The sequence below is a fragment of the Scatophagus argus genome, chromosome 16 (assembly GCF_020382885.2).
Source record: "Scatophagus argus isolate fScaArg1 chromosome 16, fScaArg1.pri, whole genome shotgun sequence".
NCBI lineage: Eukaryota > Metazoa > Chordata > Actinopteri > Scatophagidae > Scatophagus > Scatophagus argus.
Genome location: NC_058508.1, coordinates 15651945 through 15670059, shown reverse-complemented (window position 1 = coordinate 15670059; position 18115 = coordinate 15651945). Strand labels below are relative to the sequence as shown.

Here is an 18115-nt window from a genome sequence, read left to right as displayed (position 1 = left end):
TCTCTGTGGGTGCTCTTAGGGCTTTTCCCACATAAATCAGTCTGGCCTGGGTGGTAAAGTCATCACATCCACTGTGTCCACAAACACTGCCTGTTAGCACCCCTATCACATGGAGCGTGCTAGCACTGAAAGGCCACCGACCATGAAAGGAGGGCACTGGCCAACCACATCGTGTACAGCATGTAGGCTCTTACTGGTAACTCCATTTGACACTGCACTGTTGTTGTGAAAGAGGCTTCGCTGAATTAAAATATGATGAGAAATCATAAGCTGCAAACTCAAATTTTTATAGAAATATGTTAGGTTGATCTAACTGTATCCATACAGTGTGTGGACATACTCCCCCGTCTTGTGAGTGCAAATCAAAGAGACATTAAGGATGACAGTGATAGCATGAGTGTACCGTCCTGCCCCCACCAATGGGTGGTCTTCACTTAACGAGCTTTGGTTAGCTTTCACTCTTGACGCTGCAAACGTACAGTATCATTCACATGCAGTTCTGGATAAAAGCCCCTCTGTTAGCGATGTGCGTCACAATAGTGCATGTTATCCCATGGTATCAAATGCTTAATGGGAGGCATTACAGCGTACTTTGTACAGCTGGGTATACAAAAGCAGAAAGGTGGTGTTAGAAAGGCAGCTCCTACTTGAAATGTGTACACTAAGGCGTCCTGACTAAATGCAGTCTTGCTCTATCTTCACATTTGCGTACACTAGCTATGAGCAATGCTAGCAACTGCTCAAAGAGGAGTGCCGCTCTCTTTCCAACAGAGAACAGAGTTATAAATCCTGACCCGTCACATCTTTGTTTGTGTGATTGAAGATTCCCCCTGAGTCCTGCGCGAGAACTTTATCGCCAGGGCTTCCACTCTCACACTTTCTCTCAAACACAAACAAAAGACTGACTTATTTCATGTGTTGCGTGTGTGTGTGTGTGTGTGTGTGTGTGTGGAGAGAGAGAGAAAGAGGATGCGAGACAGGAGAGATAACGAGACAAAAATGTAACACAATTAAGATTTCATTAAAATTACATTTTACAGACCACACCACAAAAAATGTCACACAGAGAAACCAGACATTGGCCTACTGCTGCTGATCACCCAACATTAAATTCACTTTTCTCTTTTATTTCTGAAACAATCAAGTAAAGGTCATATTTCCAGAGGGAAGGGCTGGAGCAGCCACTTCCACTAATGAGATCAGAGAGAAAGAAGACAAACTGGAATTTTCTCACTGGCTCTTTATTTAGTGGAGTCAGGCAGGGCAGATTGTAATCCTCTCAAACAAAGCAATTAAGCTTGGGAGTGAAGAAAACTGGAAGTCTTGTGAGCCTTTCAACAGCACTATTTCTACGTTTACTACCGACAGTGTGATTAAAACAAATCAAAAGAAATTATTAAATTCTTTTATTTAATGAGTCGTCTGTATAATTGTACTGCATTGTTTCTGTAATTGACAATTCTGATGAAGAAACAGGAACATACACGTATATATCTACAATCCTGATCACGTAAGGACAATTAATACATTCCTCACTGAGCAGTTTTGCTCAGTGATCACTTGTTGATTGATAACAGCCTGCTCTTGTAATATTTTTGCTGTGAAAACATTGTCAGGTATGAATAAGCCAGCAGCTATTCCTCATGGTATGATCAAGGCCTTGGGTTTTTCAGAGGAATGAGGTACATTCGTACATTTTTGATTGTCTGGATAGTAACACGCTGTCAGTACGACTGTCTGCCCCTGAGCACATTGAGAAACCTCTCCTTTGGACTTTTTCCAAATGGAAGCCAGTCAAAATACTGCCAGCACCTGCCAGAGTGAGCTGGGAGTGCACCGACTACACCCCCAGCGGGTGAAAGACATATTTCACAACCTAATGAAAACAGAAAAAAAAAATCTACTCATTACACCTGCTTGTAATACACATAAACTCTGTTACACCCTCCTCCTCGTCTCCGTCAAGTTGCAGCTGGAGACACGGTCCGAAACAGATGCACACATCACATGGGAGCTTGGATGCAGTCCTGCATTGAGATGACGAAATTGGATGAGATTTTGAAGAGGATTTTCAAACAGTTGCAGTAATATCCAAGTGTGAATGAAGAATACAGGGCTAAGTAATCTTGTCATCGTGCACAAAAACCCAAATCCAACTATTGAAAACTTTGCAGTGCCAAACTTTTATCACATGGTGGGTGCCAAATTAAGCAGGTGTCTGTGAGGCCTAACAAGCTCTTTTCACTGACCCCTATAGATGACGTCACATGCACTAACGAACTTCTCTCCAAAACCAGCCTGCTACATTCATGGCCCTACCCATGCCTGTAATTTATTCAAGGCCCGGACTAGGAATAGTGTGATGGAGAGGGGGAGACGGTAGTGTAGGAGCTGTGTGCTTGAATATTAGTGTGCTGCCCTCCCCTGCAGAGAGAAACTGTGTCATAATGCCGGACTCCTTTTATGATTCAAATCAAGGCTATTGTCTCTGTAAGCGACCGGCTCCGCTCTGTGCAGCAGAACAACCAAGGCACTATACCCCGGCTACAGAAAATGAGTCCACTGCCACAGGCTGAGGAGGTGCAAGCTGGGATGGCAGGACTGCAAATCAGTGCATGGGCTGCGGTGATAACAGGAATGCCTGCACTCTCCGCTATCGTGTAAACACAATTCACTCTCTTATCTGCAATTCATCGACTGTAAACACACAAACAAACAAGTAAGTTTGCACAGGACTGGACACATTCCAGCAACTGCCATAATACAGAAACTACTTCCTTATAAACATAATGTAGGAGTCTTTGTGTTTTCTTACTCATTGTTTCAAAACTAAAGTAAATATTTGACTCGAGCTTTGTGTTAATGCATTAGCAGTATTTCACAGTGCAGCATGGGCACAGTTTGTATAAAATAGTCATAAATGTCCATGATGGCGGATCAGTGGTTTTCAGGTTTTCTGTTAGGGACAACTTGTGGCTCTCCTCAGAATGTTGTTAACTGCAGTTGTGCAGGGTCTATCAGCTTCATTTCTTTTTTAAAAAAAATTTAATCTGTTCTATATGTTTTTCACATTCCCAGTACCAGGTTTCAGTCGCTCTAAAATAAGCCACAGAAACCAAATCACGATTCAGTGCAGAACTGAGCAGCTTTTCCACGGGTGTCTCAGCAAACCAGTCCATGGATGTCTGCTGGTGGATTTGGTTCAGAGCGGCCTCAAATGTAGTTGAAGCTCTGGTTAATATATTTCCCTGCCTTAATTCTCACAATTTGTGGAGTGTTGTTGTTAGTGTGTGTGTGTGTGTGGTTGGGTTATTGCTGTATGTGCGTAAAGGGCCCAGGGAAACTGCGCACGGACAGTGGGGGTGAGCGGGAGAGAGAGAGAGAGAGAGAGAGAGAGAGAGAGAGAGGGAGAGAGAGAGAGGGGGAGAGAGAGAGAGAGAGAGAGAGGGAGAGATGGGGGCGGAGTAACAGCAGACGCTGGGACAGATCGGGAGGAAAAAGTTTTTCAAAAGTTTTAGGAGGTTAACCGAGATTCACAGCGGCCGTGGCCGAGCTGCGGAGGATAATACGGGATTGGGACTTAACGCCACGCTTTCCGGCTGACTTTATGAAAAAAATCCCCATCAATTTTGGAGCCTTGATTTTTACGTGAACTTAAAAAAGGATGTATTTCTACTAAAAGCTCAACTTGAAACGCTGGAAACTTTTCCACCGAAATGGAAGGGAATATTCCATGGATTATTTTGTCATTTTTATTGTTCATGCATATTTGTGAAGGTAAGTCTGATTAATTAACTTGATTAATATTCGTGGCATACACGTGGGATGTTCGTAGGTAGACTGGGCATGTCTAGACAGCCCATCCATTGTACGATTCCTAATAAAAATCGGGATAACTTGATTATAATGACTTGTCAAAAACCACTAATATGTTTATATGCCGGACTGTTTTTTTCTTTTTATTTGTTTCTTTTATTTCGTAGCTCTACAAACTTATCCAAAGCCCCTTTGTGATAATTGAACCGCCACAGATAATGTAACATAAACCGAAGACTCATCACGTGTCAAAATAAACAGTGATTCCTTTTGTACATTCACTTCACACTGCTGTGTGAGGAAATGTATGTTTTTACAGATTACATTTTATCTTTCTGCAATGGCCGGCTTTCTTTTGTTGGAGAAGTCTGGCTGCACCATATGAAGGCTGCTGCTCCACCGACTTCACAAAAGGCGAAGTGTAGAAGTTGTTCCAGTAACATCAGCAGCCCTTTAAAAGTTTGGCGGAGGAAGTTTGGGCTTGTGCAATGATGTTAAACATGAAGTTTCCCAATAATGGTCGTATATGGGGAGGGTGGGGGTGGCAGGGTGAAGATTTGTTGAAGCTAAAGGCAGGGAGTGATGAGTCCCAGTTACCCCCCTCCTTTTTTCAACAAAGACCTTATAAACAACGGAATCTTTTTTGCTCTAAACGGTTAAACAATGACCGATGTGATAAACTAATGTTTGTTAAGACAAACGTGTTTCCAAGCATACAATCTCGCTATATCAACTTGCATCTTCAACAATCAAACACAAAAGTTTATCTGCTTTTTTTGACAAAGTAAACAGCACACAGCGGGTGTGTCTGCAAGATGCCACAAGTGGCCTGCTAACTAGAAAGACGTGCTTGAAATCCGAGTTTAAAAGGGGCTGTCTAAGTTGAGTATCTGCATTATATTTTACAGAGTTTGTTAAGATCTGCAATGCATTATTTACAGTATTGCCTGAATGTATACATGTTCCTCTTGAGACTGAAGTGGGTGACATGAAGTAAAGTTGTGTTGTGCGGTTCTCTTACTAATCTCTCAATTCTCCACAGGTTTCCGTTGCGTGGATAAATACAGACCATGTGAAAATGGAGGGACATGCTTAGATTCACCCTCTCGATGCCTGTAAGTGGAACATATATATACAAAGATGTACCAGGATAAGTAAGACTTGTGGGCCAGAGTTTCATTTCAGTCATGCCTCCAATCTGAGTTTTGTCCTGCCTCAAGAGATTAATTCCTAATCTGACACACTGATAAGTTAAAAACAATGACGTGAATATGCCTTCTTTATAAAACACTGGCTGTTAATTTACAGCATTCACATAAAGGTGGTGAAAGATAGGAAAACCTGCTTAGGCCTAGACGGGTGAGCATCAACGGGCCTCAACATGTTTGACTGCTCCAGTCATCTCTTGCACCTGTTAAAGAGCTTTGTCACACATAAATCACAGCATTATGCTCCACACAGGGCCTAGCATGTGTAAAGTTATCCTCCTGTGTTTTTTCATTTTTATCTCCAATGTGTGATGTCTTTCCTTGATGAACAGTTTGCCTTTTACTAGCAATGGGGGTTACTTTCAAGATTTTTTTTTTTTATACTTGTCTTTGTTTCCTGTTTGCTTTAGGCATTTTGAAGCTTTTGTTTTTCAAATTGGTGAGGGGGGTTGTGTGGGAACCTGTTACAATAGTCAAGTTAAATAACCTACAGTGTCTTGCCCGAGGGTCATTTATCCTTTTTTTTTTTTTTTTAAAACCCTTTAGTTTAGGAAACATGTCTGAGTGTTTCAGATGGAGCACATACATTTACTGATGGAACAAAAACTCCTTGGCTGCACCTGCTTCCCTCCAAAACAGTGAATTTATTAGTTTATTGGAGTTATTTGCAGTTTACAACACTGCAGACTTCAAAGTTGTGCCAATACTATGAATGTATTTTTCACAAGCAAATAATGAGGAATATTTTTGTAATGCATATATTTTTGCAAACACAAAAGTAATTAAATAGGTTCTGTAAAGTGATTATTCTGTCAGTAGTAGCCATTACAGAGGAGCCAATGTGTAACTTGACCGCATGTGCAGCAAGTAACTACCACCCACATTTTTTAATCATTAGCTGGAGCCAACATGGCTGAATGTCATTAAGTGAGTAAATGTATAATTGTATGCATATCTGACATAATTTTCTCAGTAAATCATTTATTTTCAACACACCACACGGAAATAGCGCTTCCCTCCCACAACATTCTCAAAGCTTAGCCAAGTGGATATGTTAATCCCCATATCTTTCTTCATCACATGAGATATGTTTTCTTTAGGAAGACACCGTTCATTCATCCTTTGTGTTCCTGTAGTCCTTCGTGCTGTGTACATGTACATTTGTGTAACATGCCAGTTAGGATTGTAGAAGTTGATCACATTGAATCACTATGTTGGTTCAGCACCAAGGAAAACAAGCCCTTAAAGTACAAAGAGAAAGGATTTCTAATGGAAGGGGACATCAAATGTCACACAATGTAGAAAGAGTCCCATAGCAGGGCAGAGCATTGGAGCGGTGCGTGGCCACAGGAGAGTGGTCAGACCAGTCCTAGACAGAGGTGAGTGGTGGAGCCACCCCACCCCTTCCCCTGGGAGCCTACAGAAACGGGAGATCCAAAACAGCAGAAAAGATCCTTTCTTCTACCAGATACCTGCCTGTAACCTGGCACCATCAGAACATGGCGTAAAGTAGGGAGAGAAGAAAGGCCACAGCAAAGTGAGGCCAACACGGAGTGGAAGGACAAACAGAATGCAGATACAGATACATGTTTTGACATTTGAAAGGAATTTGGAGCCAGTAGAAAACAACCTTGCCTGAAATGACCACTATTACACAGAACTCCACAAATTGTTCCGTGTAGAGAATGTTCATCTGTTCCTAGTTGGAAAACCACTGTGTTATTCACTTTTTCTGACGACAGGCAGCTTCTCAAATGACAGTATATATGGCAGCTACCATTGTTGCTGTCCCAGATACCAATGTGTATCTTCTGTCTTGTTAGCAAACATGGCTATGATTTCATACTTTCACATGCAAGACGTCTCAAAGTTCTTTCATCGTTCTCTATGTTATTAGCTTTTTGGGTCTCTGGGTGTGCTGACTTCCTTCTCAGTTGACCTAGTAAAGGTTGCAGACCAGAGGTGCTCATTGGGATTGCAGTATTAATCCTCACTAAACTGTTCAAGTGAACAAACTCTCTGATACCCATTTCTCCTGTTTCAGTGACCCACTGCTAGTTGATGGTTGAACATGATGTAGAATGAGTTTCACTCTTTAAGTGATCAAAAAAAGTTGCAGAACATCTTCTGCACATGCATGTGCCAATCTGAAACTGTATAAACATTGCAACAAGATAGGGAAATCCGGTATTTAATTATGAGCAGCTTGCTGATATGATATACTTCTGTTGATCTCAGACTCTGTGTGAGAGGTTGTTTAATAAACCAGGTAAAGTGAATTTAATGAAGATGATTGCCACCGACGTGGAAGCATTTGGTATCAGCATATCCTGCGGTGTTCAACCAGTTTTCTTTGTTTGAGGGCTGCAGATAAGCAGGTTTGATTTTGTGGTTATGCATGTCTGCTCCAAAGCTTAAGTTGCTCAGAAGTACCAGCTCTGCAAACCAACTTTTTCTGGTTACTGTGATAATGAACAAGATCAACATGGCCGCACAAACCTGTCTTCTTCTTTCTACACAATCCGTATTTTCGAGGAAGTGTTTCTATGATGGCACTCTTTTCCTGAGTTTTGAACTTGACAGTGGAGGGCGGATGATGTCACAGAGAGTGCGGCCTTTTAGGTGAGCAGTCAGGAAGTCCAGCTGAAGAGCCTTTGCCCCCAGCTCCCTCCCCCCCAGCCCCAGCAGAATGTGCAGCTTAGAGAGGGCCACGGTGGCGCGGCCAGAGGAGAGATAATTAGGCAGATTGAGAGGGTGTCATTCAGAGAGGATCCAGCTGGAGGGATCGGACTGAGGGTAGAGAATGGGTAGAGGGGGGCTGGGAGGGGGCGGGGGGCTTGGTAGAGGACAGCTGGTGGATGTTGTGATGGTAATCCAGTGAAGTCAGATCTTGACAAAGGGGAAGCATAGGGCCAGGTGCTGCCATTGAGCAGTCAGCCGCCCCCATACTGTGAGAGACAAGCTCGTGGAGGAATGAAGCCGGTAGCTCACAGTCCCTCTAGCACATGTTGCCTCTCTCACACTGCAGCAGCAGGCAGGTCCTCTCTTTCTTTCTCTGCGTGTTGTCCCAGCTCTGGCGGCTCATCCTCTGTCTCTGTCTCTCAACACAGTGGCAGATCGCAGATTATGACCAAATCTTTCCTCTCGGATCCTTGAAACTGAATGGAAATACATGTGGGGCTTCTTCGCTGTGTGAGGCTCATGGAGGAATACAGTGGTCCTCTTTATGTTATAAATGCTTTGCCCTCAGCCCCAGTAGCAGAGTTAGCATATAAATTGTGAGTGTTTTGTTATGACCCCGTAGCAACTCCCAGCCTCTTAGGACATGATGAAGGAGGACATCTTTGACTTTGATAGGGAACAGGCTGCCCTAAGAGTGTGGAGGGCAATTTCTCTAGTGAAACGGCTTTATCTGTAGCAAAAGCAAGAACTTTTTTTTCTTTCTAGAAGAGATATGCAGCAGCTAGTAGTTAATTTAATCAAAAAATATGAAATATGTATTTTTGAGAAACATAGCTCAAAAGGAAGGACAAATATGCCCAGGCACACTGCTTGCTGACAGACCACAGCAGAGACAGATTATATTGTTAGCTTAGTTTGGAGCACCTCAGGGCTAGTGTTTTCTTTGGCATCTTTACGGTGGATTAGAAAGGAATGCTTAGTAAGATTCCTCCTGTCCCTCTGGTGCTTTCAGGTTATTGTCCATACCTCCCATCCATTCACCCTGGTAGCCCCTTCAGGAATGTCTTAAACAATACTGTCAGCTCAGTCTCATTGAAAATGGGATGTTTGGAATGACTTGTTTGATTTGCAATTAGTTACCCTGCAATTTTGTGAGACAACGTATAGCTCATATCACTCATGCTGTCCTGACAGGCAGATGGAGCCATTGTTGTGTCATTATCCAGGAAACGTGATGCAATGCAGACCCAGTAGTTTTCAAATAACTTAATAAGAAGATTGCAGTCATACTCATTAGATGAGTACTATCTGACCAAGAGGTTACACCATCACAGGGAGGAAGATTTGAGTTTGTTGTCCCTTCCTCTTGCTTGGGTCACGATTAGAGACTGGGAACTGTGGTTCCCAGGCCCGTAACAGGAAGTGGTGCCTTCTGACCTCTCTGCTACGCACATCCTGTCTTATCAGCAAAGCTTAAGCAGCTTACTGGGTGCACCAGTTGATGCTCCTCCACTTTCTCATCTTTTTTTGTGCATTCTCCCCACTCGCCACAAGTCTGCATTGTACTAGTATTGTTTCATCCTTTATTACTTGCAACTTACAACCAAGTATGTGGAAATTGAATTTGTATTATTATTTATTTTGGAGTTGCTGTATGTCTGAACCACATGCTTATTTACGGAGCCTCTAAAATCTCATGCACTGGCTGCTTGTTCTTATCCAGGAGGTGATGGTTCCTGAACAAACTTTTAGGCTGGCCTGGCTGAAATAACTGAGGTCTGCCTGCAAAATTTCCCAGAGTCTGTCCCTCCCCTTTAGAAGAGGAAGGGATGGGTCCATCATTAAATGATTCAGGAAAAGGGATTCACTTTTCCACTAAACACACTTTCCAAAAGGCAGCCAGACAGCATTTTGCCAGTGTTTAGCTCTTTGTAATTTAAGATTCATCAGAGGTTTTGAGACTTGAAGATTTAACCACAACGAAATGAAACACAGTTGCTGCATTATTGTTGTAATTTGTTTTAGTTTCATAAAATGTTTCATTAGGTGTGACTGGCCAACATCCTTCTTTAAGATTTCAAGTAATTGTTAGGGTGACAGCAGCAGATAACCACAGCAGATAACAGACATTCTGTGACTGTTCCCTGCCGTTCTCCTTAGCTTATCACTAAGAACCTTTGCCAGTGTTCTGTAAACAAATCTCATTCTTTCAGGACCAAAAGCATGTGAGAGTCTGTGCTGGTCTCAGTCAATCAGTTTCTGTCAGCATTAATAAAATTATTTTTTTAATTAGATTTGATCAGTTTTTTTTTATTTTTATTTACTTCAGATCAGTTGTGCAGCAAATGTTTGCTTGTGAAATGATTTGCAGCATTATGTTTGCACCGTTAAGGCTAACTTGAGGCAAAACATTCAGTAAGGCATTGTAGCTGATTTTTAGTGTTAGGTTGGGGATGGGGTCTTTTAAATTTCAGTTTCAAAGTTAAACAAAATCTGGTTCAGTTTAGGTGGCTGGGTGGGGTTTTTGTGGTTGCATTAAATGGAGAATGCTTTGAAAGACCTCTACCCTGGGATTCATGAAGTGTGGTTATGGGCAAATGTGTTGCTATTTGAAAAATGTCAGGGAGTATTCTTCCAAAGATCTGTTGACACTTGAGGAAAATTGTTCAGATAGTGTATAAACTAAGTCTGTTAAAACTACTAGCTCTCTTCCTGCCTTTTTCATAGCAGTATTGCAGAGCACTGAGATACAAGAGTGCATTTTTATTCTCTTCATGCTGAAGACATGCAGTCCCCACTGGATTCTGTATTTGTACTTTCAAATGTAAATAGATGTAAGTGTGTTTAGTGGCTAAAATAGGTGAGAAGGATGCACTGACAGCGTTTTTGCCATTTTGGCCAGATGCATTACTGCTTTTTCTCAAGAGAAAGTTAAATGTCCTTATATTCACATGTTTAATATTCATGCGGACTTGGGGTGCTCTGGAAACCTCCTTCTGGAGATTTCAATGCCTCCATTGTGTGTCTAAGCACAATTGTTGAAACAAACTTTGCACTTTAAACTGTGAAGCACGCATCCTTTTAGACATGATCATCCTTAATTACTAGACTGAATTGGTCCCGCATGGCACTTAGTGCTACCTGCATATGTAGGGGATCAGTTCTCTGAAGTGCTCCCACTGTCCTTATGAAACCCTGTCTCCCAACACCCCCTTTTTCTCACTCCGGCTCTCTCTCACCATGGGTTACTGTTGCCAGGTTACAGCTGAGGCCTGTTGGTCCGTGTAAGCCCAGGTCTGAAAGACTAGCTGTTTGGGTCACTGCCCCCCCTGCCACCCCCACCCCACACACACACACACACACACACACACACACACACACACACACACACACACACACACACACACACACACACACACACACACACACACACACACACAACACTTCCATACAAAGGAGTTCTGACTACTTTAGCTCTTTTATTTGGGCCACAAAACACTCCCCCAACCCCCAATCTGGCTCTTTGCTGAGAAAGGGAGAGCCAAGCTGAGGAGAGCAGAGCAAAAGAGGCTGTTTGAAGGAGGGGGGATGTAGATGGGCTCCTGTTGGCAGTGTGGTGTCAGTATGGGCTCACATAAAGGAGTAGAGCTGGTTCCTACTTGCTTGTGGAAAGAGGGGGTCAGAGAAAGAGACAGTGTTGTAAGAGTTTCTCTCATGATTAATATTACTTTCCAGCAGTCTCGGGCTCAAAAGAATTTGTAAACTGACAATTAGCTCCAGTCCTACAATACAGAAATTAAAATCTTGTCCCAAGTCAAAAAAAATGTAGTTTGGTTGTTGTTGCTCTTCTTCTCCACATGTCTTAGGAAATCCCCTCTGAGAGAGGAACACTCCTTTATACTAGTTGCTTTGTGGAGCATGACTGTGTGTATGAACCGTGTCAGAGATTACAGCCTCTTTGTGCACAGGTGAGACACCCTTTGACCTCTGGAAGAGTAGCTGCTATTGTATAGGAGAGGATGAGCTCAGGTTACCCTGCAGTGACCCAGAAAACAGGAAAATTGGTATTGTGTTACACAAGTACACAAGTATAGGTGACGGAACTCACTTGCATAAATAAATAAGTTTTGGTCTGCCTTCATGTATAACGCAGAACAACTAAATAATTACAGCACACTGCCAGAATGTCATATTTAAAACAATAAAAATGTTTTATAAGGTCATTTGCACTTGAAACAATGCCTTATTAAATGTTTGACAATTGCTATCACTTTCTTCTTTCCTCTTTAATTTTGTTTTGTGGATCTTCTCTTTTGTGGCTTCATCGTACTACCATTCCTCAGAGGCTGAGGTTGGTTGTAAGTTTCTTCTCCCGTGTCTGGGTGTGTGGTGATTGTTGCATGGGTTTTTGCTGTGTTGCAGTGGTGTTTTTGTGTAACAATATTGAAAATGTGTTTAACAGGAAATGTAATTGCATGTGTATTGTGAGTTTGCATTGGTTGAGTGTGTGTGGTGGCTACTGGGTTTGCCCCCGAAGCAAAACAGTGCAGTTGTTTTGGCTTAAAGTCTGGCGGGAGAGGTAGATGTTAGACATCCAGAGGTTCACTGATGGAAGTGGACAGATGCATGGTGCTGGGGCTGCAGCTGGCAGAAGTCCTCATATGTGTTGACACAGAGATTACCCACTCTGGCCATCCCTCCACTGCACTCAGAGACCTCTTCCTCATCTGCTGCACTCTCTTCCTCAAAGGTCATAAGTCGGCACTCACTAAATATGACTCAAGGGCCCATTGCACAACAGCAGCTTGCACCTGCTGTCCACATCCTCCACAAATAAGGCTGGGCCCAGCCAAAGGCACAGCTCCTGTCCTGCTTTTCCCAGAGGCAGTGGAATCTACGAGGTTGTAAAGAGTCTGATAAGAAGACTCTCCAGCGCACAAGGACAAAGTTGCACAGTCTCTGCACTGATAGCACTCTGATTTGTGTGTTATGGGAGTAGCATGTTGGAAGTGAGTCAGGTCTAGACAAAAGAATGTGTTTTTTGGCTGCTCAGTTCAGTGTGCACTTGTAAAAGAGGACAAATAATTTATCAGGCATAACTACGCTTGTTGTTCTTTCACACCAACCCACACACACACACACACACACACATACAGGCATACACACTAAAAGCGGGAATTATACTTTCATGTCGCGAGTGTGTGCATGATCACATGACATATGTAATCTTTATCAGAAGGTGTATGCATAGGTTCTGTGTGGACATCCAATTTCGTGTGTCAAAACTACCCTACAACAAGTTATGGAATGCGTTTGCACGTGTGTGGGATATGTCTTTCAAGCCAGTTTCAGAAAGTATTATAAACAGAACTACTATGTGTCCCTGGTGGCCACAGCTGTTCGCAGCGATCCATGTACACATCTATCAGGGAGTAGATTCAGCTCTTATCGCACACATGTAAACACCAGTGCATTTCATTCTGATCAAGACAAATTATTTCAGATAGACAGTATTTTAATGCAACATCAACATGCTCGTTGGCACACAAAGTTTCCTAAAATGGGTTGTAAGTAATTCTCTGTCCACAGAGTGTCACAGTGGTTTTCAGAGAGCAACATCCATTTTAAGTCTGTAGCTCTTTGGCTTTCATTAGCAGTCAAATGCCCACAATGCCGAGCGGCTCCAGAAGAATTGTACTGTCAGTCTGTGTTGTATTTTTCAACTCTGTGATCAACTATATACCTCACTCCTTTTTAAAGCTGTCTTGATTCTGCATTTGTGTTTCATTTTTACTGACACCCTAGATTCCAGACATAGTTAATTTGCCTCTAAATAAACCCAGCCAAGCCATGACAAATAGCCATGGGGACCGAGGGTAGGGGGTGGGAAGGGGTGGTTGGTTGGGTGTCAGACTTGCTTGTTCGTCTGTGAGGTTGCTAGGGCAACAGGGATTGGGCTTTCGGAGGGAGTGCAGTGTTTTCAGAGCGAGGGACGAGGGATTACAGGAAATATGACATGACATTCTTTCTGGACCAGACCACTCTCTCCTCCTCTTCATCGCTCTCTCCATCAATTCCACCTTCTAAAGACATTCTCTTCTGCAGAGCAGCCCCACCCCAATCCCTGCAGCCTGAGTGACATTATCATCACAATTAGATGGGGGACCTCTGACATCTGACCTCTCAGCGCGTGAGAGGAGGGGGTTGTAAGGGGGAAAGCCAAGCTGGCGCTCAGGGGGGGCTTTAGGAAGAGTAGCTGTAATAACTGTGCAAACTCCCTTTCAACATCACAACCAGTGCAGCTTCACATAAACTTCCAGACCAAGTCTCAATGCCTTTGTGCCTTAGTTAAACCTGACAGAACAGGTCTAGAAACATGGCAATTTCAGTAGAAATACAGAGCCAAATAAGTACATCCTCTTCAATCTCCCAGCCAGGGCAAGAGTTACAGCAACAGTGTTTTTTGCCTTAGTTTAATACGGGGGGCGTCAAAAAGAACAATGCAGAAGTAAGCAATGAACCAACACCAGTCTAGTAATGATGCACCTGTAGAAGGGAGCAAATGAAAATCCATTGTTGATCCTGCCCAGGGGTTCTTCTCCAGTGAAAGAGAAGACAGAGCCCAAGGGCGGGCCAAAACCCAGTCATCACTGCCCTGTCAACAGCATCAAACAGCCTGTTTGAAGAGGGGGTTTGTACCCAGCCAGGGGCTCCACTGTGGGTGTAGAGTTACTAGCTTTTACTGGACTTCTCAAGAAGTCCAAGCGTTGTCCACACTCCCGCTAGACCTCTGCAGAGAACTAAAGGAAGGATGTTTATCTCTGCTTCATAGAGGGGCAGGTATAGGTCAGGCTTTACACATTGTCTACACAGCCTGCAAAGAGTCGTCGACCCAGTGCTTTGCTGTGATCACATTTATTTTATAAATATATAAATGAAGAGTCTTTGGGTTATGGACAAACGACTGGACAGAAGAAGCAATTTGAAGACATCACTATGGGCTCTGGGATAGTGATGAGCGTTTTTTTTATGGTTTAGAGACTAAACAATTAATCTTTTAGTTGTGTAAATAGTTTGTAGATTGATCAAGTAGGGAAATGGTTGTTAACTGCATGCCTAGTGCAGTCCCCAGAGCAAAGGTTTTTTTAGCATTTAAGAGCCCCACACACTGTACTGTAGTTACATGTGTAAAACAAAAGAAAATAAACTTGAAGGATAAACACATGGCTTCCTTTGCATTACACACATCTGGCTCGAGTGAAATGTAAAAGCTATATTGATTAAATTGGAACCATACCCCTTCCAACATATGGACACAAGGTGGGTAATTGATAAACAGGGCTGAAATGCCTCGTGTAGACAAGATAATCCACTGTTCTATCGACATAGGTAGGGTCACTGGGAGAGTGTGTTGATTTGTTCAAATACCACAGCTGCTTGTCCTATTAACTTCATGCATGCTGTCGTCCTCATTTTTCTCATGTCGGTATTTTTTGGCAACTGTTAAGTTTCCAGACTGCAATTTCTGGGTGTGTTCCTTTTCATGTATGAGAACAGCAACAAGAGCTGAGGTGCGGAAAAAATCTAACAGAAGAGGAATGTTAGCTTACATGGAGAAACTGAGGCTTTCCTGCTGAAAATGACAGTGTGTGATTTTCAAAGCATATAAGACACAGAAAGATGGCGTCTTTCCATCTTCATATTTTAAAGTGTGTTTGTGAGTGGATGTGTGTCTCATTCTGTGAACAATAGAATGTATTGCATGAATAATGCTTGTGGGGTAAGCCTTAATACAAATTCATTCCAGGGACCAAAAGCACTACTCAGGCCAGTGTATTAGTCAGGCTGCAGGGCTTGCCAAAATGTCATTGAGCCCCGATTGCCAAACCCAGAATACAATCGGAATCAGGACTTGGAACCTTAGTTGGTCAGCTTTTGACTTGTTTTGAACTGCAGATATCTTAATGTGTATGCATGTGTGTGAATTTGTTTTTCCAGATGTCGTCCTGGATTCATTGGCCCTCTTTGTCAGCACCTGGATCCCTGTCATCGATCTCCATGTTTGAATGGAGCAGCTTGCAAGAGCCAGGTGGTCAACGGTATCCCACAATACTCTTGTGTGTGCCAGAGGGGGTTCAGAGGTACATCTGTAATAATTTGTCTTCAGTAGAAAAGATCGGATCTGAGGAGGGAGTTTGAACGTTTCTGTTTTAACTGAATACTATTCACCTTGTAATCTCCAGGCCAAGACTGCTCCCTCATTGATGCCTGTGCCACAAGCCCCTGTGCCAATGGGGCCCGTTGTGCCAATTGGAATAACCACTACAACTGTTCCTGCCCACCTGGCTTCCAGGGAAAGAACTGTCGTAATGACATTGATGAGTGCCGCAAGCCTGGCGTGTGCCTCAATGGTGGCCTTTGCATTAACACCCATGGGTCCTTCCGCTGCCAGTGCCAACCTGGATACAGTGGGCGCACATGTGAGGTGTCCACCCTTCCCTGTGCCCCATCTCAGTGCCTTAATGGAGGCACCTGTCGACAGACCGGTGACCATTCTTACGAGTGTGCTTGCTTACCAGGTAGAATAGCTTTCTATCAGCATAATAGAACACACGTGCACACACATAAACACACAAAATAAGCGTCAAAGTGTAGCCCCTGCCATTTTCCCAGGCCCTCAGTGTAGTGCTACAAGCATACAGATTTTCCCAGCCTAGTGACTTAGCTGACATAGTGCTGTTGTTGGGATTTACTCCTCTGTCCCAGGACAGCTTCCTATGGGCTATTAATAGCTACTGATGGGAGATGGGGTGGTGGGAGAGTTGAAGAGACAGCTCACCGGCACTCTACTCCACTCTGCTCTCGTCACAACAGAAGGAATTTACTTTATGGACTTTCTGCTTTCCCACTGGGGAGCTGACAGGAAATGTCTCTTGCCAGAGAGGAAGTCATTGAAACTGTGAGAGATTATAAAACAAGCAAACACTGCAGGGATTGCAGACCTCTGAAGCAGGCAGGGGTCACGGCTGTTGCTGGCATCGTATGGGAACCATCATGAGAAGATGTAAACAATCAGACACCCACTGAACCTTTTTACTGCCCACATTGCCACACACCTCCTCTAGTGTGGGAAATATGACTCGAGGTTATGACGAGAAGTACTTTGCGTCTAAAACAGGCACCACTGAGTGTTTAATAAACTCTAAGTTTGTGAGTGTTACTGTGACTGTGTATCATAAATCTTCTCTCTCCATCTGTCTCAGGGTTTGAGGGACACAACTGTGAGAATAATGTGGATGACTGTCCAGGTCATAAGTGTATGAATGGAGGAATATGTGTGGATGGAGTCAACACCTACAATTGCCAGTGCCCACCAGAGTGGACAGGTACAGGGCTATTTACATTATATTTTAAATATATACATACATTTCATGGTAAGAATGTGTGAGACAATATATCGCCTAACCATTCCAGGGCAATACTGTGCTGAGGATGTCAACGAGTGTCTCATGCAACCAAATGCCTGCCATAATGGGGGTACCTGCTTCAACACCATCGGCGGACATACCTGTGTTTGTGTTAATGGTTGGACTGGAGATGACTGTAGTGAGAACATTGACGACTGCGCCATAGCCGTTTGCTTCAATGGTGCCACCTGCCATGACCGTGTAGCATCCTTCTTCTGCGAGTGCCCAGTTGGAAAGACAGGTTAGTGGAAAAAAATACCCTCTGTGTCCCCCTTAGTTGTGGCAACTTAATTGTTATCAGCTGGCATGTATTTTCATTTTGCACTGTCTCCATAGGTTTGCTGTGCCACCTTGATGATGCATGTGTGAGTAACCCCTGTAATGAGGGCGCAGTGTGTGATACCAACCCCCTTAACGGCCGTGCTATTTGTACCTGTCCTGCTGGCTTTGTGGGAGGTGCTTGTAACCAGGATATGGATGAGTGTTCGATCGGTAAGTCTGCTGTTTGTTGTTGTTATTTTTTAATGGTTGGTCACATGCTCATAGGTTTTGCTCTGTCAGTGTGTTTCATATAGTGATCCCCAGCTTTCTACCCACAGGTGCCAACCCATGTGAGCATTTTGGGAAGTGTGTGAATACAGAGGGCTCCTTCCAGTGTCAGTGTGGTCGGGGATATGCTGGTCCACGTTGTGAGATTGACATCAACGAATGCCTGTCCATGCCCTGCCAGAATGATGCCACTTGCCTGGACCGCATTGGAGAGTTTACCTGCATCTGCATGCCAGGTATTCAGACTTCATGTCAACAATGCAGCTCACCTCAGTTCAGCCTGGAATATCATATATAACGTCCTCTGAAACTGTATCCACATATCCATGTTTATATTCTAATCTAGACTGTCTGGCAGCTTGTCGTGAGCATGACAGCAGTGTGCTGCACTTC

At 43.4% G+C, this 18115-nt stretch overlaps 1 protein-coding gene across 1 annotated transcript in view; it reads left to right on the top strand.

Annotated features, from left to right (window-relative positions):
* The first annotated feature begins 3476 nt into the window (after positions 1-3476).
* Positions 3477-18115, top strand: part of notch3 (notch receptor 3) — a 28834-nt gene continuing 14195 nt past the window's right edge. Inside the window, exons 1-8 of the mRNA XM_046414694.1 lie at positions 3477-3777; positions 4859-4931; positions 15705-15847; positions 15950-16285; positions 16970-17092; positions 17181-17414; positions 17510-17665; positions 17773-17958. Of these exons, the coding sequence (XP_046270650.1) occupies positions 3717-3777; positions 4859-4931; positions 15705-15847; positions 15950-16285; positions 16970-17092; positions 17181-17414; positions 17510-17665; positions 17773-17958 (1312 nt within the window). The 5' untranslated portion in view covers positions 3477-3716. The remainder of the gene's footprint in view (positions 3778-4858; positions 4932-15704; positions 15848-15949; positions 16286-16969; positions 17093-17180; positions 17415-17509; positions 17666-17772; positions 17959-18115) is intronic.